At 40.5% G+C, this 19,225-nt stretch overlaps 4 protein-coding genes across 5 annotated transcripts in view; 3 read left to right on the top strand and 1 right to left on the bottom strand.

The window, feature by feature from the left end:
- The window catches only part of LOC130703156 (ubiquitin-fold modifier 1), a 33,614-nt gene that overhangs the window by 3,215 nt on the left and 11,174 nt on the right, over positions 1-19,225 (bottom strand). The window lies entirely within an intron of this gene.
- Positions 2,719-9,528, top strand: LOC130703145 (LIM/homeobox protein Awh-like). Its single transcript, XM_057524752.2, has 4 exons — positions 2,719-2,893; positions 7,975-8,396; positions 8,456-8,581; positions 8,927-9,528. The coding sequence occupies exons 2-4, from the start codon at positions 8,023-8,025 to the stop codon at positions 9,330-9,332; spliced, it is 906 nt and encodes a 301-aa protein (XP_057380735.1). The 5' UTR covers positions 2,719-2,893; positions 7,975-8,022; the 3' UTR covers positions 9,333-9,528.
- On the top strand, positions 10,560-15,172 carry LOC130703146 (LIM domain only protein 3-like). Of its 2 annotated transcripts, none has more exons than XM_057524753.2 (6): positions 10,560-10,776; positions 13,411-13,733; positions 13,834-13,958; positions 14,138-14,263; positions 14,325-14,472; positions 14,546-15,172. In XM_057524753.2, the coding sequence occupies exons 2-6, from the start codon at positions 13,506-13,508 to the stop codon at positions 14,807-14,809; spliced, it is 891 nt and encodes a 296-aa protein (XP_057380736.1). In that variant the 5' UTR covers positions 10,560-10,776; positions 13,411-13,505; the 3' UTR covers positions 14,810-15,172. The 2 variants fall into 2 exon arrangements, with proteins under 2 accessions (XP_057380736.1, XP_057380737.1); XM_057524754.2 differs by having other exon boundaries at positions 10,561-10,776; positions 14,325-14,450; positions 14,546-14,698.
- Positions 15,356-18,043, top strand: LOC130703163 (peptidyl-prolyl cis-trans isomerase FKBP4-like). Its single transcript, XM_057524774.2, has 8 exons — positions 15,356-15,506; positions 15,579-15,912; positions 15,979-16,121; positions 16,185-16,305; positions 16,387-16,785; positions 16,847-17,016; positions 17,081-17,269; positions 17,762-18,043. The coding sequence occupies exons 2-8, from the start codon at positions 15,636-15,638 to the stop codon at positions 17,912-17,914; spliced, it is 1,452 nt and encodes a 483-aa protein (XP_057380757.1). The 5' UTR covers positions 15,356-15,506; positions 15,579-15,635; the 3' UTR covers positions 17,915-18,043.

Here is a 19,225-nt window from a genome sequence, read left to right as displayed (position 1 = left end):
TCGATCCAGCTGACTTTTGTACAGCGAAAACTGTGTTTATGAGAATTGTAACGTTTCAGTTTTTTTGGGGGCAAACTGATGGCATTTGAAAGGCCTTGTAAGAAAGCGCCTCACGAATTGTTTTCTATTTTAGTTTGATTTGTTTTCGATCATTTTTAAGTCATGTTGTTATAGCTGTTGAAGGCAAGCAACGCTGTCAGATTTATTTTTGCACAGCAGCTCATTGGGAAGAAGAAAAATGTCAGTTTCTCGATGCGCGTGCCTGTCACCAATAACCGGATATAAATATGTATATCTAAAATACGTTATCTTACATAAAAACGGCTTATAACAAACTTTTTTTTTCTTCTCCTTCGGTATGAGCTTTTCTATTCTGAAGGAAACTGCGAATTCAGAGAATGTGTCAGCTTATGCATCTTTGGAATAAATAAGCGACACGATTTGAGAAAAAAAAAGTATATATAGACACAAGCGAGTGATGTGCTGGATTCTCAGGGGAGTTCAAAGAGCTCGTGGAAATCCTTTATAGTTAATACAGAAATATGGGAGAACAGTATGTCTGGCTGAATCACCGACCTCGTTCTTATGCATGTCGATCATCTCCATATAAATTTAAAGCGCAAAAATTGCAATCGTCCACCTCTCGTATACACTTATCATCTAAACATTCTGAAATTAAAAGAAAGTGCGTAGTTGAAAAAACGGGGTTACCCTTAGCAACAGTCAATCCCATCAAACTTTCGTTTTTTTAATACGTGTTTTTAGCTAAATATATTCTATTAAGAATGAATAAGAGAATCAAACAGGATGAGTATTAGCGCCGAGGCGACTAAATAGTTAGGAGGGACACATTAGGTATTTTATATAGAAAGAGTGTTCATCAAATGAGGCGTTGGAAAGCGGCTCAGCCACCAACGCATCGCAGCGCTTCTTTCATACACACACAAGACGCAGTATACACATCTATTTAGCCAATCAGAAAGAGAGAGAGAGAGAAGAGAAAAATTCAATTAACTAATGCTGTCTGATGCCTGCAACTTCTTATTTAGATAAAGGGACTATATAAAGGTTTCTTTGTATTTTTATATATACACATACACACAGCCTGGGTGTATATAATAGATGGATAGATAAAAATTGTAAATGCTGGTATAAATAATACCCGCCGACTTTGTTGCAAGACATCGTCATCTTTATTAGCGATATCTACCAGCAGCTGGGAACACCAGCACTTAATATGTCTTGATGGATGTCTTCAGTGTAACTATGTACACACTAAGTGCTAACTTGAACGTGGGCTACAAATGAAAATCTTCACCTATAAAATTACAAGAATCAGATTATCGCCTGTGAATATATTTGTTTAACGTACTAAGTGCCTGTCTAAGTCATAAGTTATCTTCAAGTGGATAAACTTAAGCATTTTTGGTGAAAAAAAAGTTGGCTGGAGTAGGAATCGAACCTAGGTGCCCCGGGTTACAGTCATTTTCTTTTGGCCAATTCTTAGATTTTCTGCGTTAATAATTACGTGGAAATTCTGTAGAATTTGTTCCGTCATGCCCTTCATTATTTATACTTGGTTTAATAATATTCCATCCCATTCTCTCTCGATTTTTAATATTACTGTACCCCGCCTCTTACCAAGAGCTTCCCAGGAAATCGGTTTCTCTAAAACTTTGTTTGCGTTGGGGTTGAGACATAAAAACTGATTTTCTACGAACTACTTTAAGAAAATTTAAGCCGCCCCTCCCCTTTAGTTATCCATGACCTCTGACAGTTTTTGTTTCTTACCACACCCCTTTGTAATTAGCCCAGGTAAAGGCCACAGTCGCATTATTTTAGCGAGAGCGTACACCCGTGGAAAACGTGTTCCACGAAACGTTCGTCTTCAAATTTTTATAAGTGGTGGACATTAACTGCGTAGGCAGGTAAACTACTCTTCTCTTATTGACTTGGAAAGATTGCTGCGTTTAACTGACGTTGAACTTAAAAATTGCTATTTGTTTAGTTACACGGAGAATAAGATTTTGACAGTCGAAAGCTATTGACGATATTTATTTTAACTGTCTCACGTGATGGCTTTATTTCCCATTTAGGTTGCCACTGTGTGTGTGTGTGCAGACGAAATAGCTGTTGACCGGCGAACCATCCCCATCACGATCCTCCGTTTACTTGGTGATCCCGACCCCAATCTCTACTTGAAATTGCGGTGCGGAATGTAGTAGGCACTCTCGTATCACCAGTGGGATTTAAATCGCTTTTATGGATGCACATAAAATTACGTTACATAATGTAGCCAAGATGGCTGGTGAATGATGTAGAGCCGTGCTCGATATCATCGCCATTTTGCAATACGTATTATGTTTGTGTGGTTTCATCATTTATACCTTTAAAGCAGCCCAACAGAAATGATGCAATAAATTCACAATGAAATCACCTCGAACAAAAATGAATTGATGATTAGATGTCATGTGCTGCCATCTAGCGGAAGGATAAGCGGAATTAATTGTTCAACCAGCATCGACGACCACTAGCCTCGTTAAATGGATTTATCTCCTTTATTAAGCTGCTGAACGTGATGTAATGCGCTGCACGAGTGCGAACGAATCAAATGTTTTTTGTAAGCGCATGCGCGTTTCTCTTCAGTGCTCAAAACACGCCAACAACGGCTAAGCTCGAACGCTTCGGTAGCAAGAGACGCAGTCGTTCAAAAGTCGTAGTCGTGAACGACCACGGTTGCTCGTTTTGATTCAGGTTTTCACGCAGTCTGGTTTCTGAACCCTTCGTACAATTGTGTCAAGTGTCAAATTTTGCGAGTTATCCATTACCAACTGGGCTTTAACGGCGACGCATCGTGTAACTTTTACCAGCACCCAAATAACACCATCACGAGGTAAACGATATACTTTTCATTTTCATTCATCGCCCTTCGTTTTTTATATTCGAATAGCATAAAATAATGGTTTAAAAATGTAAACGAATTGCTTTAAGACTTTCATGAGCTATTAAAGAAAATCAATCTCTTCGTATAGGCAGCAAGGGCTATTAGAATAAATGTTGAATATATATAGACGTTGGTATCGTTTATCGTCATTTCCCATTTCCTGTTCAGACATCCGCGAAATGACGTTTAAGCCCATATAAATGCCTGCGATTGCTGCAACATTTTGTGTACACAGAGGGCCTTTATAGGAAACGAGTATATACCCACATTATTGTGTTATATATGTGCCCTGCTGCTGTTGTCGGTGGCACGAAACGTTGCAACATTCACGACACCGGATATTAGAGGCCTCCATGTTTTATATGTAATTCTCCGGTGTTATTACATTTCCACCTGTTTGCCTCTCTATACACACATATATATAGCTATGTTGGCAGCGTGTTATATTGCTGTCAAATATGTGAGGGCTCAGAAATGTTTTATTGCTCCTATTGTATTATATATTTTTACTGCCCTCTTTTTTTTCCATCCCTGAACGCTCACAAACAATCTAAAAAAGCCCGTTCCTGCATATATGCTATATATGCACCCCGCCGTGCGAAGTCGTTTTTATAGAGGCAAAATAAATACAAAAAAGAAGGGAGGGGGCACGTGATCGCATGAGGGTTATATATACGCTACCCATATTGCTCGAATTAATAATAGAGTGGGTATTAAGGAAACAGAATGAGGGAGAAACACTGCACATATGATGGCCTCGCATTATAGCATCTCAGCACCAAAACTGCATGGGCCTTTTTTTCTAGAATAATTGTGTCGGCTTTCTTAATATTCTCAACCCAACGCCTATAAGCTTCAATCGTGATTAACAAAGACAACATAAAAATAGGCTGTGTAGAAATGTATGTTACGAACGCGCACTAAATGCTCTCAATCAGCCATTCCTTTGTTCCTTCCTCATACATATACAGTTGACGCATACCATGATTTCGGCCATTATTATTTATTGCTACTGGTTATGTATGGGGGGAGATCTCTATAACATAAAGAGGGACGTCCTTCCCCCCACCAAGCAATTGGATCTATATAAATAATAGCTTTTATGTTTATCTATCCACCGCCCGTCTCTCTATATTGATGACGGCCTATACGAATGTGATCTGATAAAGACAAATTCATTTAAATATATATAACATAGTAGGGTAGAGAGAGAGAGAGCGAAGGTTCCCTAGCCAATTATATAAATGGCATAGTTGATTTGAGCCATTCTCTCTATGTATGGTAGCCGATACACCGCAAAATGGGGGAATTCGAATATAAAGACGTTAAAAGCCACGCCATCCTCCCCTCCTATTGTGATTGACCAGATAAAAGAAATTGGGGTAGGGCGAGTTCGCACGCCGACAATGGTGGACGATGAAATTAATTGGATCGCCTGTATATACGTAGCTCGTATGCGTTTCTTCATGTTTTATCCTTAAAAAAATTAAGCGGAGGTAATGACGCATTTGAGGAAATTGTTCCTAGATGGAGTTACCTAATGGATTTTTTTAAATTTACGCTCGCTTTGCAGCAGTCATTGAATTATTCACAATCTTAAATAGATTATCTTTTTGCTTTTCCGTGTTGATGGACATGAAGCCGATTGTAAATTTTTTTACGGACGCAATCAATAGGATGAAAAGCAATTATTGGGCACCCCTCCTGTTGGAAGCCATATATTTAAAAAGGGAGCCTATGTAGATAGCCAATATTCCATGATTTATTATACACGTTGTTTCCAAACGTAAAACTTCTATTAGGCCGGCAAAACGTATGACTGCAATAAAATCGTTTAGATTTTCCCCTCCATAGATGGCATTGCTGACATGTAAAAAATATCTATTACTATATAGCGAAATGATATATTACGTGTAATGTATCATTTTGTAGGCCGTCACGCGACCTTAATTAACGCCATCTCGAGTTTAATATGCCCCAAAAATGTTTGCCAGTTGTCGATTTGAAACATAATGAGATCGTTGACAAGCCATTTGCACTTTTTTTACGGGACGGATACACGCTAAATTACCCAATGTTGTGCATTATAACGATCGCTGTTGTTGTCGTGCATCGTATACACGTCCAGCAATTCCCAATCGCAATTTATTAATAAAAAATATATAACACGAAGTACGTCGTCTATAAATCAGCTGTTCTAATCGCAAACGTTGGGGCCTTGTTTATTTTTCTTTCCCCGCTGACGTACACGTATAAAAAATTGGCCCACTATATTCGAAAAGTTTATGACATTTCTCGTTGAGAAAGGCGTAAAAACGTTCTGGATTTTTAATCGAGCGGATAATTTACGAGGAGCCACGATTTCGTGGCTGCTCGTCTGTAGATATACCCAACGCGCGTTCTATTATGCCCATCTGTATGTTTCACGATGGAGAGTTATTTCATTACACACTTGAATGCGGATGCTTGGCGTCAAGTGTGACTTGATTTTAGGGCAGCTGCATCTAATGAACCGTATAGAGGGCTCCAAGGAGCATCTGGTTGGTGTCTGATAACGCGGTACACACACACACACACACACAACAAACATCTCATTATAATTACATAAGGAGGCTCCTTCCATACGCGAAGAGAGACCGGAGCAACGACTTGATTGCGAATTGGATTTAAGCTTTTTGTCGTATATATTACATTTTTAACGATTCGAACCAAACAACAAATTGGAGAAAGAGGATTAGCCAATTTTCGTCTGCTGTCGTCCAAATCATTTCGATTGACGCGTGTTCTATGCCAAATCTAGAGCAATCGAGACAATTGAATCTCTCTGGCCATGAGAGGCATCAGACAAGGGCCTTTTTTTAATATCACGTGACAAGAGGGGAGACCTACAGGGCGTCGCGTGCACATTATGAAAATTTAATTAACTTTCGGCATACATGTATGTGTGTGTGTGTCTGCCCGTGAGATGCACAAAGTCTTTTGTTAACGTGTGCATCATCTCCGGAACAAAAGCGCATCGAGCTCGATGCTGGTTGGTGATTATTGTGTTTTAATTGCCGTCGGCGGCGTTCATTAATACACAAGAAAGGCGTGGCATTGATTGAATCCTATCTATATCTATAATTGATTCATTATTACAAACGCGTGTCATTAAGCGCTATTATTTTTTCTCAATTACGCTATCGCCATCTATTTTTGTGTGAATGAATTTTAAGTCATTGCGAATAGCGTTAAAAAAAACAGCAGTGCTAGTTAAAATAATTTGCCTCTTCCGTCAAAGGCCATGACTGACAGCTAAAAATAAAACTTTGAAACCCAAGAAAAATAGTTTAATAAGAGAAACATGGGGATTGGGTGACATATCTAATGACAGGCTAACTGTATGTAAAGGCAACACATAGCACATGTGTTTTTGCATGAATATACTGTATTTTTAAATATTTTCATTTTTTTTAAGAAGAGAATAAAATTCGTGTATGTAGAGCGATAAGGGGGAAATATATTTAAGAAGGTTTCCAACGTATTTATCCTTATTTAGTTGGTGTGTGTTTGTGTGCTGATGGTTATGCGATACATCTTTTTTCGAAAAGAAATAGAAAAACAAAATTTTCAAGTGGATTGGCCGATGTATTTAGAGCGAAAAGGGTGACATTTTAGCGAGGGGAGATACCCGTGGAAACATCTTTGGAAAAGAGTCCAACTCTCGGATGTCGGTGGGGTCAAATTTCTGCACAGCTTCACTCTGCAACATTGACTCTACATGTATCCTTATCTAAATAAACCCTCTTGTAATCTCTCATGCCCTCATCCACTCTTGCTTGGAAGTAAAACAAAAACAAATTTAAGCAACCCTTGTGCATATTGAGAAGTACGTCGACTTTTAGTTGACTGCGTATAGGTTTTCGAAATATGTTTCTAAATAATCGGCTGCTATAGTGACAAACCCAAACGAGAATCACTGCGTATACAATAATAAAAGGTAGAAGAAGAGGTGGGAGACAGAGGAAGGGCGAAATGTGCTATACACAGCCGATGCATATATATATATAGAAGAAATGTACGAGTGCAGAAAAAGCTTTCAGCCGTCCACTTTGGTGTTGCGTCACGCGTTAACCAACACATCTTTATAGAAATGGATCGCCAGCCAACTGTGTGTACATTTATCAAGGGAGGGGCTGTCTACATAAAGGTAAATTGACAAGAAGGGAAATGTGGTTAAGTGCTAGACGTTTCAATCGAGCCTTTTTATTTCTTTCTTTTTTTATGGATTTATTCCCATCTATTGTTTGTTGCTTGCAATAGATGGCTCTTTCTACATTTAAATGTGTAAACAACCAATTACGCATACGGACCTTCACGTGATAAATACAAATGGCTTTCTCTACAATAACTTTGCATACCAATATAAATGTATTGTAAAAAAAACTTTACGATTTGCGAAAGGAAATCCATTTTACAGCGAGTGCATCATCTAATTTATCATAATAACGTTTTTTGGGGGGAAAAGGTGGAAACAAATGCACCACGTAACTGAACTCGAATGGGGTGTATGTGTACGCAAATATAGATGAATAGCGAGAGATAAAAACGAACAGCATCGAAGAAGCTTTTTCTTTCCATGTACTCCGACATGACCGAGCACTCTCTTCCTCCATAATATACATCTAGCTTTTCGGTTTTTTTTCCACAGTTCTAGGGAAGCGTAGGTTGTATGTGTGTGTGTACAAGAGATGCATTACGGTCGCCATATATACACGTGTGGGATGTGATGCTGGGCAGATGCAGCCCAAAGTCTCTTTTAGAGTACATTTCCCATTTTGAAAAACTCGTGTCATGAGATATAACAGCGCAGCAGCACTTTCAACTCTCTCGTTCTTATGTAACGGGTGCACTTTGGAATGCTCTCACACAGTAGACAAACGGCACGTGCTGTCTGGCAATTTATACATTTTTGGTCCATTAATAGTTGAACAAAAAACATTCGTTTCTCTCTCTAAAATAAACATTTGCCATTTATTGTTTCAAACTAGTGCCCATGTAAAATTCCAATAAAAAGAAACAAGCAAGAAACGATTCCAATGGAACATCATCCGTACCATCGAGAAATGAATCCCATTCGATTATCGTCCGTCAACAACAAACATCACCACAGTTTGTCGATGGCGTCCATGGCGACACTAGCGGCATCTGCTGGTTCAATTTCGCCCCACCGACATCAGCACAATAACAACAACAGCGTTCATCATCACCATCCGCAGTTACCAGCAGTCATTAGCCACCTGTGCGCCGGATGCGGACATCTCATCAAAGATCGTTACCTGCTTCAGGCTTTAGATTCCTACTGGCACGAAGATTGTCTCAAATGCAGTTGTTGCGGCTGCCGTCTTGGCGAAGTCGGCTCCAATCTCTTCACCAAAGCCAACCTGATCCTCTGCAAACGCGACTACCTCAGGTATTTTTGTGTTTGTGATAATTACTTCAATACGCGTTCTACGTATTGACGAATTCCAGGTTATTTGGAGCGACGGGCAATTGCGCCGCTTGCTGCAAACCCATTCCCGCGTTCGAGATGGTCATGAGAGCTAAAACCAACGTCTACCACCTCGACTGTTTCGCTTGCCAGCAGTGCCATCAGAGGTGAGATTTATACCTTATTATAGTGTATCGATGTTAGCAATATGTGGAACAAAACACATTTTGTGCGTGTTGCCACCTTGCGGCTTACCTTGGCTATGACGTCAATGATGAGTCTGTTGATTCAGACCCAGGCCGTGTCCGCTTAGAGGTTATTGAACAATTTAATCAAATGCTGTGAATAGTAAACGTAACATATGTGTCAGGCGTGTTTATTCAGCAGTGATGACCTGTTTGACCACCGAACTGATGTGGATATAAAGTGTCAAGTAAACAGTGGGTCACACATGTGCCTTTGCGCATATCGTCATTTCCCGCCTATTTTTAACTCCACGTTTGTTTCACCAGGTTTTGTGTGGGCGATCGGTTTTACCTATGCGACAACCAAATCCTTTGCGAATACGACTACGAAGAACGGCTCGTCTTTGCCAACGCCTCATCGTCGGCTTGCGTTGGTCAGCCAATTAGCAGTAGATCGGGACAAGAACCCAATCGACAAACAGCAACAGACGATTCTAATCAAACAACTCGAATTGTCTGGACCAGTTCGGCTTTTGCTGAAAATCGTCCCGAAGCTTCATCATCTTCCGCCTCGCTAGATGGCAGCACGGTGAACAACGTCGCCAAAGATCAGCCGAGATTTCAACCAGATTCTTCTCCAGCAGGGCTTCAACAGCATCAGGTGGTGGAGCACGACGCCTCATCTAGCGGCTACGGCAGTCCCGATTCCGGCGGTCTCATCGACGAGGGATGAACAATTTGACGGTTCGATCGTCACATCAACATTTCACTAAATATTAGTCAATATTGTACATTTGTGCTCTATGATTTCTTTATTTGCATTGCTGGCATCAGTGTTTTCATTCCCTAGAGCGCGCATTTTTTTAAACATTTGATTGATCAATGTATTATTTGTTCTTGTTAACAACAAATAAAGAAGTGTTGCGTCAGCATCCGATAGATGGCTCTTTTTGATTGACAAATCCCCCCACTTATTTTTTTTTTTTTTTTTTCAAATATGCCGCAAAAATATGGCGAGTTCTAATTAAACGAGTGACAGATATTGATCGGAATCTTCTATGTACATCTGAATAGAAAGGAAACAGTAGAACGAAAGCCACACAAAGAGATTGAATACATAATGAGCCGCATGGCGGCTAGAACGTGCCACTCTCGTTTGTCTATTGACACGGCCATTTGTTGGGACTTGCGCGCGCGCGCCATAACACAGATTTTGTGTGTGTGCTTCCCTCCTTGATTGTTTTTTTTTTCGTGCATGTGTGCCATTGTGTGCAACATGTTAGATAAAAGGCATATCGATCTCTGTTGTCATTGTGGGTGCGTCATCGAAAATGGAATAACAATTAGGCTGGTGGTGAAAGAAAAGACTGAACATTCGTTTGCACGCACACCCAAAATGTAAGTAAGTTATTCATTTGAAATGTTCGCATCGACGAGTCCCGTGGATGGACCTTTTCGTCGATGCAAATCACATGCACCTAAAAAACTGGCATTTCTCTCGGTAAATCGATTTAGAATGAATGTGCATATTCAGTTATTTGCAGTTAAACGTGTTCGTCGTCTGCATCACGTGAGAGTTCAGCAATGGAACGACGCAATATCAAATACAGGCGTTTTTTTATTGGTCAAATTATATGTAATGACATCCTCATATCGAAAATATAAAAGATGATTTGATATTTATTGCTTGTTGATCGACCACGTTGATTTCTCGACGTGTGCTGCGCATCAATAGCGCATGCGCCCGATACAGCCTGCAGCGTCAACCATTTTGGATCCCTCCCCATACAGAGAGCCCCGTTTCAAATCTCTTCATGTTCCTTTTTTATTTCTCATGTGAGGGGTAGGGTACGAGAACTGAGAACAGAGAAAAAAATTTAGAGGGAAACAGATTCAGTTGCTACTTTGACTGCCGTTGAGTGCGCACACGCCGTCTCTGCCAGAAGTGTCTCACGTGACGGCTCCAATACACATCGCCTAAAACTGTATAACAAACGAAATTCGAATTTCTTTTTTTTCTAGAACCAATGATCCAAATTAGATTTGTGGTGTTTTGGTTATTGACTTGATTATTATTTTTTTCTCGTGGTTTAATTGCAAATTGTGTCAACGCTGATAATTTCGAGCTGGGTGTTCAGCCAGTGATTTTCGAAAAGAAAGTTTCATTAATTTTCCAGGTACGTGCTTCATTTCTTTCCTTAATCAAAATCAATTTTAGCTGTGTGCGTGGATTTCCATAACGAGAAAGATGCGACGGCAGTGTGACGTCGTTTAATTGGTTGAGGGGCGGAGTAGCCACGGGATTTTCTCGGTTTTGACGTCTAGAAAAAGAAAAATGGAATCAGAAAGGACGGAGTAGGGAGGAGGGAGCGAGGCGAAAATCTCATTATTTGATAAGATCAATTCGATCCTCTGCAATAGTCGTGCACGTTAAGAGTCGAATAAAAAAATAAATATTTGTCGTGTCTTGATGGTTTGAACCTTTTGCCTTTTTCACGGCATCCATTGATAATAAGTCACTTTTTTTTATAAACTTTTCTAACTTTTTCTTTAAATAATTCTACGCTTTTGTCTGACTCGCCCCCCTCTTTTTTTTCTAGTTAATTCAACTCGTTTAAAATAGTTTTGTTTAGACTGCGGTATCCCCCCTCCTCTTTCGCGTGGCTGATATGATAACGAAATAAAACCGGGAGGGGGGAGAGAGAACTTTTGATGTTTGTCTTTATGTTTCCAACAGGCCAGACAGAGTTTTTTTTTTCTAAATCATCCCGACTCACAAATTTGCTTTCCAACCCTAACCTCATGCGTGTGAACTAATTGCATTAGCAGCTGCTGTTTTTATCCGACGCGATAACGTGCCATTTGAAAAACGTCTTTCTTTTTCTTTAAAAAAAAAGACGGACGTGCTGCCATCTGTTATTGCCAAAATCGAGGTCACTTGCCGAAAGGAAATGGTAAGAGCGGGAAGTGACTGCGCCTTGATTATTTAATAAATAATAATGTGATGAGATTTATTCACGCTTTGATGGTTTTGTGGCCAAAAAGAAAAGAAAACGGGTTGTCTGGTAATATCATTCGGGCAATGTGGCAATGAATAAGTTATCAAATAATGAACAGACGAGAAAATCAAATCCATCACGTCGGAACCCTAGAAAATATATTTTTTCTGGAACGCCACGGGCACGCAGGCCCTGTTAAAAGTAGTAAACGATGGCCAAACACGCACCCAGCCTATTGTTTTCAGTCAGCATAACTCGCCTTTCAATAGATGCCGCACTTCGTTAACAGATAAGCAAAAATGGTTAGCGGCTACTCCTGGAAATTTTTTTTATTGTTTCTTTACACTTTCCCTGGCTGTTTCAACATGTGAATTTCATCGCAAATGAATAATTAAAAATTGCGTTTGTTTTTTTATGTGTGTATAAAGAGTTCACGCAGTTTAACGAACTGTGCCTTACCAGCATTTTATTTGTTCAAAGAAGCAAATGAGCCTGTTGCCATTTTAATCTCTGAAAAAATCGTTAAAAATCGTCGTTCTTTTTTATATTTGACCTAAAAAGTCATGGGCATGACACATTACAAGGAAGTGGGAAAAAGAATTCGTATTTAGGTACATTGCCGATCGCACACGACCCAATCACGCGAGCAATAAAGGCGTACACGTCTCTGTGTGTGATGTAATTTTCTGAAGGTGGGTGGTCCGTTCGCTTGCATATAAAGAGCGCAAGAAATTAATTAAAATTAATCCCAATCACCTGTGTATTTTCTCGTTTAATTATATTTAGATTGCGCATTAACTGTTTGATTCACAGTCTGAGAAAAACGAGTGGGAAAAGCAATTTCTCGTTTTTAATTAACAATTCTCGAATGTGGGACTACGAAATGACTTTATGATTCAAAATCAAATCGAAAAAGAAAAGAGGCAGTTTGAGTAATGAAGAGGCGTGGCCAACGAGGTTAACCCGCGAGCAGTTAAGCGGAAACAGTCGGCTTGTTAGCCGAAGAAGAATTAATGATGTACGATAACGGCCTGCTTCTTTTAGGCACCATTTTTTGGGGGGATCCTCAATTAAGAAGACTCACGTTTCACGCTCCTTTCACCTCGGAAAACCCAATTAAATCATCTTCATTTTCTTTTTCTTTTTTCACCGTTTCATTCGTTTTGTGCTTTCCATGGCAATGCCCCGTTCAATTAACGCACCCCACACTTTACCCCGCAATTGTTTAAGCTTAAGGAACGCGCGAGTTCACACTTTGCCTTTAATTAGTCCGTCTTTTCGGTTGACGTTTTACGTTCGTGTTAAAAGACGATCAGATGATATCTACTTGCTTCTAGGGGAAACGGCCTTGTTCTCTGCACGGAGCGTGATGAAAAGAAAAGAACTTTGGGGGGATTGCAAGTCAGCATATTCTTTTATTTTGCGTCATATTTTCCTATGCGCCTTGTTAATGAAGGTGTGTGTGTCGTCGTGAAGAAATGATTCTGTAGAGGCTCAAATGCGAGGCATGTTTTTGAGTTGCAGGGCGAAATAATTGGAGCATCTAAATAAGAAAAGGATTCCTTGGAAAAGAAAGGAATGGGCTCATTAACATTCGATTCTGGCTCCAGCTGAAGAACCAAAAAGGCAATTGAGGCTATTTTCAGGACGTGCGGCTGCTCATTAAAAAAGAAGTACGCTTTTTACGAATGATTTAGTTCAGAAATATATTCGTTTTAGTTGGGATTCAAATGTACGTTTATTAGTCCCCTCTCGCCGCTGACATTGTGTGCGTGACTTATCTATTAAATGATTGGCTTTTCTTCTTTTCAGGATTTCTCTTATTCACGTGTCAAAATCGCAGGTGTAACCGCAGTTTCATTGAAAGCTTCGAATTTTATTAACGTGATTGTCACGTGGTTGCCGGGATGGATGATGGATGCGTGCCACAACATCAGCAGAGCAACGGTGGTGGAGCCACCGTTCACCATCACCCGGCCAGTTCGACTGTCAATCATACTCAACCGACTGGTAATAAGATAGCCCACAACAACAACAACAATCAGCAGCATCACGTTGGAATGCAGTCCAATCATCAGCCGCCTTTTCTTTGCTCCGGATGTGCCACACCCATCGTCGACCAATACCTTCTCAAAGTAAAAAAATACAATTTATTATTTGAAAAATTCAATCTCCACTGGATTTGTGTGTGGGATTATCGTTTTTATATTAACTTGTTCCGTGTTTAATGAAAAGGCTTTAGATTGTTATTGGCACGAGGATTGTCTCAAGTGCGGATGTTGCGATTGCCGGCTAGGAGAAGTCGGCTCCACCCTCTATACCAAAGCCAATCTCATCTTGTGTAAACGGGATTACCTCAGGTAATAGATTTGGCCTCCCTTGTTACACTGAAAACGCTGTAGACGTGCGATTTTCATTGCACATTGAAAGATGGATTTGATTAATTCTTGTGTATTGGAAAATCGATTTCAATTGTCTTGAGCTTTGGCTCATAAATTCGTCTTTTAATCAAGTTCTCGATGCATTATTTGATTAACAGAATGTTCGGCACGTCGGGTAATTGCGCCGCTTGCTGTAAACCCATTCCGGCTTTCGAAATGGTTATGAGGGCCAAAAGTAACGTCTACCATCTCGACTGTTTCGCCTGCCAGCAGTGCCATCAAAGGTAAATATAACGGATCAATATTAATTTTGAAAATTAAACCAAACACATGTCCATATTGTAGGTTTTGCGTGGGCGATCGGTTCTATTTGAACGACAACAAGATCTTGTGCGAATACGACTATGAAGAGCGAGTCTTAGCACTCAATATGCCGTCAAATAATAATGCCTCAACGCAGCACATTCAAAGGCGAGTGTCTGACATACCTCAAGTAAGGCCATCTTCAAATTTGGCCTAAATATTCTGACACTCATTTTCCTCTTTTGTTGAATATGACTCGCCAGTCAGGAGACGGTGCGATAGGCTATGATTCACAAGCTAGCCAATCTGGCAATTTATTTCATCAGCAGCAGCTTGGCTATGACCAATTCTCAGATGGAACTCATTTTGTCAGAGGTGCACCTTCTGTCTATCAGCAACAGTACGCTACTAATCGACAAGTACAGCACTTGGCTAGCAGAAACAATCAGCACAAGCACGGTTCCCCCAGTGATGGCTCTTCGAGTGGCTATGGAAGCCCAGACTCCATCCTCCTCGATGAACGCTAGACAAGAAGAATCAGGATTCTGATGTGTCTTAGACTGTTGTAGAAGGCTGTAGGGAAATGTGGTATGTGTGTGATATGCTTGTTCAGTCAGCCACACAGGCTATTCTCAGTACAAAGCTATGCAGTAAAGATAAAAGAAAACACAGGCAAACACATAATGAAGCCTTTCACCTCTCCTGTTGATGATTACGTTTCTTCTGGTCAAGTTGAGCCACACGGTGGTGTATACCAATGTAAACATTTAAACCCACGTTTGTCTTGCACCAAGGTTTATTTACTTTTTCCCCTAATGCGCTGTGATTAAAATCATTGACACTGTAAAATTTCTTTTTATTGTATGCATATAAATATTGCAATTCTTTGATTTACGCCATTCTATGTGGGTGAATGGCAGAATGAAAAAAGGAACCCGCCAATAAATGCACTTGAACAATATGAATCTATTTGCTTATTATTCATTGGGTACGGAAAAAAATTTAAACAAACTTTGTTTACTTATCTTCACATTCTGTTGCTTATTGCTCTCGCTAGATGGATTTCCATCTAGAGGCGCGGTAAATGAAGTTGTAGAACGTTCTCGGTTCTTTAAACCGTTTCCAGAAAATACCATACGATTCTGCAGACGATTTCACCTAAGTTTTAAACTCGACGTGGTTTTCTTGGTCGTCAGTTTGAGCTTAGACCGCGTGAGCACCTGAGTATATAATCGTCGAAAATTGTTAACGTTAATATTTCAGAAAAATTTAATTTTTTGGTTTGCTGCGTTGCAGTCTATATTTAACTTTTCGTCGGCTCTGTTCGAGCGTGCATCCTAGTCAGTCACCGTCATGACAGCCAATGAACAAGACAGCATGGAAGTTGATCAGCCAGAAGTTCAAGATTCAGCCAAAGCAGAACCTTATACACCAGGTCCTGATGCAGTTGATCTCACACTAGAAAAAGATGGTGGTGTGCTGAAAGAAGTCAAGCAAGCTGGAACTGGTGATGAAACTCCTCCTCTCGGCAGCACTGTGTATGTTCATTACACTGGAACGTTGACCAACGGCACAAAATTTGACTCAAGTCGGGATAGAGGAGAAAAATTTAAGTTCACACTGGGAAAAGGTGATTGAATATGAATTTTCTAAAGGCCCACAGTTTTTTTAAATACATCTTTTCTCATATTTTTAGGAAATGTTATTAAGGCATGGGACCTGGGTGTAGCCACAATGAAACGGGGAGAACTTGCTATCCTGTACTGCAAATCAAATTACGCTTACGGTGAAAATGGCAGTCCACCAAAAATTCCCCCAAATGCCACACTGGTGTTTGAAGTATGATAGAAATCTTGATGTAAACGTTTGTGTGATATTTATGTTCTATTTACTTGTGTATAGGTAGAATTATATGACTGGAAGTTGGAAGATCTCACGAAAACAAATGATGGTGGAATTTTAAGGCAAACCTTGAAAGTAGGAAGTGGGTACTCAAGTCCCAACGAAGAGGCCCTTGTTGAGGGTACGTCTATGTCTTTGCTGTCGCCTTATTTTACTGAGAAAATTAACTAAACGAGCTTCTATTATCGTATTACTTGCGTAGTTTCGCTGATTGGCCGTCATGCAGGGAAAGTATTCGATCAACGTGAATTGAGCTTCAATCTCGGAGAGGGTTTAGAACACAATATACCTGAAGGGTTCGAACAAGCCCTGCTGAAATTCAAGAAGCAAGAGCGGAGTTTGATTAAATTAATCCCTGCCTACGGCTTTGGCTCTACTGGTAACGAACAACTGGGTATTCCTCCCAACGCCGACCTCGAATACGAAGTGGAACTCAAAAGCTTTGAAAAAGCTAAAGAAAGCTGGAGCATGGATGCTGATGAGAAGCTAGAACAAGCCAAACTTTGCAAAGAAAAAGGAACTAACCATTTTAAAGCTGGCAAATACGCATTGGCCAACAAACAATACTCCAAAATTGTCAATCTCCTCGAGTTTGAAAAGAGTAAGATTTCATGTGAAAGTCTTGTGGATTGCATCTGTAACCAGTCATTTTATGGTTTCAGCTCTCAAAGAGGAGAAAGCAACCGAAAGAGAACAGTTGATGTTGGCAGCATATCTTAATCAGGCCATGTGCTGCTTAAAATTGAACGATTTTACTGCTACTCGTGACCACTGCCAGAAGGCCCTTGAATTGGATTCGAAGAACGAGAAGGGTTTATTCCGTTTGGGACAGGTAATAGTAGATATAAAAAAACGAATGATTGGACTTGTATTGATGCGTCATTTGCAATTTTTAGGCACTTTTGGGTATTCACGAGCCAGAAGAAGCCAAGAAACATTTTGAAGCGATTCTCCAGTCGGATCCCAACAACAAAGCCGCTGCCAACCAGGTGGTGATTTGCAACGCCAAGATTCGCGAACAGCGTGAAAAGGACAAGAAGCTTTACTCTAGCATCTTCAACAAGATGGCCGAAAATGATCGACAGGTAAGCGAGAAGAATGGAGGCAAATGGCTTTACGGTTGGTGGGACGAGAAGGAGAAGGGTGTGCAGATAGACGTTGATCTGGCTCAAGTCGAACGGGAAAAGCAAGAAGCCGTGGAAATGTTAAAAGCCCAACGCAGGAAGGATAACGCTGAATTTTTCAAGCGATACGGTGGCAGAAAACCGAACATTGTGCAAGTAAACGGCAAGCCATTTAATGCAAACAAAGATGACGAAGACGAAGATGAACACGTTCAAACTAAACCCGAGGCCAACAAGGAATCATCAGAGCCATCAAATAATCCTCGTAAATGTTTTTCACGAGACTCTACTGCACGATGTCGATTGCGGAATGAATATCAAAACCCCTCTCACCAACCGAATGCTTTATCTAAAATAACCTTGACAGTTTGAACTAACCGAACGAAGATGACCTTGTGTCGAAGCGTAGGTGTTGCTGGCTGAATAATTGATAATTTGTTATCAATTTTGCAGAGAGCGTTGCGGAACAAAGCAATGGAAATGCCGGAACCGACCCAGTGGGACAATGAAGATTCGGAGAATTTGAGCGCCGTTGAACTAAAAGATCACTTGGATTCTGTGCCATGCACGGAATCTGAAGACTCTGAGGGATCAGATGAAAATTGATCTTTGACGGAAAGATCAACGTGATTCAGCTCCATTTATTGAAATTTGTTTACTGCGACTTATTGTCATGATCGGATTTGCCTGTATCCTCTGTCGGGTTTTAATTACAGAGTGTTACCAACAAAGAAATGGAGAGACGCAAGTAAAGTTACCTGCTAAACAGCCCGTTTTTCATCCCTTCATTCCAACGTGTTAGGAACCGCATGCCTTTAAGAAATAGAATCATCGGACCATTGGAACTCTACCTGCCGTGAATTTATTGCTTGTTGGTTATTTGTCTTATTTATTTGCCTTTTCGTCTCCGGAAAACATCGCTGGAAAAAAAAATTTTCGAGGATGTTGCCTGATGCCAAGTCGAAATTTTCTGCAACAATTCTGTTTAATGTTTCGTTACGGGCACTACAAGTACTAATTTCGCCCATGCATTCTTAATTTTTTGTGTTGATGTCTGACGAACCACAAAAAAGTCCTCGGCCTAAGGCTGTTTGGACTTTGAATGCTTATTCGAAGTCGGGAAGTAGAACTCTTGGGTAAAACAAGGAGGGCCAGAAGCTGGTGATTTTTTTTTTCTAAGTCCTGTTGCAGCATCTGGTGGATAAGTTATAGGCTGTTAGCCTGTCGTAAGTATTTGTCAGAATTCTAAGTCCTTTTTTTTATTACGAGTAAGTTTGATATATATAAGTAAAAAATAAACAGAGAGAAATTGTAAAGGAATTGGTTTTGTATTGTCCCACCTCCACCCACAATTCCTCCACTATTTACAAGTAACACATAACATATACAAATAAATAGTTACATACATACATGAATAGACACATACACAAATACAAACACTTAAGCTAACCCGTTGGCTGCCAAGCCATTACAACCCGTAGGTTGTTCTTCTACAGTTGCTACCATCGCTTCAGATGGAAGACGATGCAAGGGGGACTTGTCTTTCGACAAGTCCGGGCTGACTTGATGGTGGAGACCTTTCTGGGAATGCACACCCCGGGTTACTCCACCATCAAATCGACAAAGAGAAGGCCCTGCTGGTGCATTGCCTAAAAGCGCCCGAAGGCGCAGGCGACTGCCCTACCCCAATAGGTGATCAACCTAGGGGTAGAACAGCGCCGCCGGTCCCTACAGCTACAAAAAAAATGGGAGAAAAATGGGTGGCAGCCAACGGGTTAGCTTACTCTACACGACAGTACAAAACAAAAAACTATACCAAAAACGCACGGCTCTACGCTGACGGGGATGAGGAGAAGACCAGGGCGACCAAAGACGATGCAGCAAAGATCATTAGCTCGATGACGGTAAGGCAAAAAC

This window comes from Daphnia carinata, chromosome 5 (genome assembly GCF_022539665.2).
Source record: "Daphnia carinata strain CSIRO-1 chromosome 5, CSIRO_AGI_Dcar_HiC_V3, whole genome shotgun sequence".
Classification (NCBI taxonomy): Eukaryota; Metazoa; Arthropoda; class Branchiopoda; order Diplostraca; family Daphniidae; genus Daphnia; species Daphnia carinata.
The sequence above is the reverse complement of the archived record's forward strand: the minus strand, read 5'-3'. Positions and strand labels throughout refer to the sequence as shown.

Coding starts and splice junctions, on each gene's coding strand:
- LOC130703145 (XM_057524752.2), top strand. CDS start 8,023: ATGGAACATCATCCGTACCATCGAGAAATGAATCCCATTCGATTATCG. Junction 8,397..8,455: donor TGCAAACGCGACTACCTCAG/GTATTTTTGTGT, acceptor GACGAATTCCAG/GTTATTTGGAGCGACGGGCA. Junction 8,582..8,926: donor TGCCAGCAGTGCCATCAGAG/GTGAGATTTATA, acceptor TTGTTTCACCAG/GTTTTGTGTGGGCGATCGGT.
- LOC130703163 (XM_057524774.2), top strand. CDS start 15,636: ATGACAGCCAATGAACAAGACAGCATGGAAGTTGATCAGCCAGAAGTT. Junction 15,913..15,978: donor TAAGTTCACACTGGGAAAAG/GTGATTGAATAT, acceptor TCATATTTTTAG/GAAATGTTATTAAGGCATGG. Junction 16,786..16,846: donor TCTCCTCGAGTTTGAAAAGA/GTAAGATTTCAT, acceptor TTATGGTTTCAG/CTCTCAAAGAGGAGAAAGCA.
- LOC130703146 (XM_057524753.2), top strand. CDS start 13,506: ATGGATGATGGATGCGTGCCACAACATCAGCAGAGCAACGGTGGTGGA. Junction 13,734..13,833: donor TCGACCAATACCTTCTCAAA/GTAAAAAAATAC, acceptor TTTAATGAAAAG/GCTTTAGATTGTTATTGGCA. Junction 14,264..14,324: donor TGCCAGCAGTGCCATCAAAG/GTAAATATAACG, acceptor TCCATATTGTAG/GTTTTGCGTGGGCGATCGGT.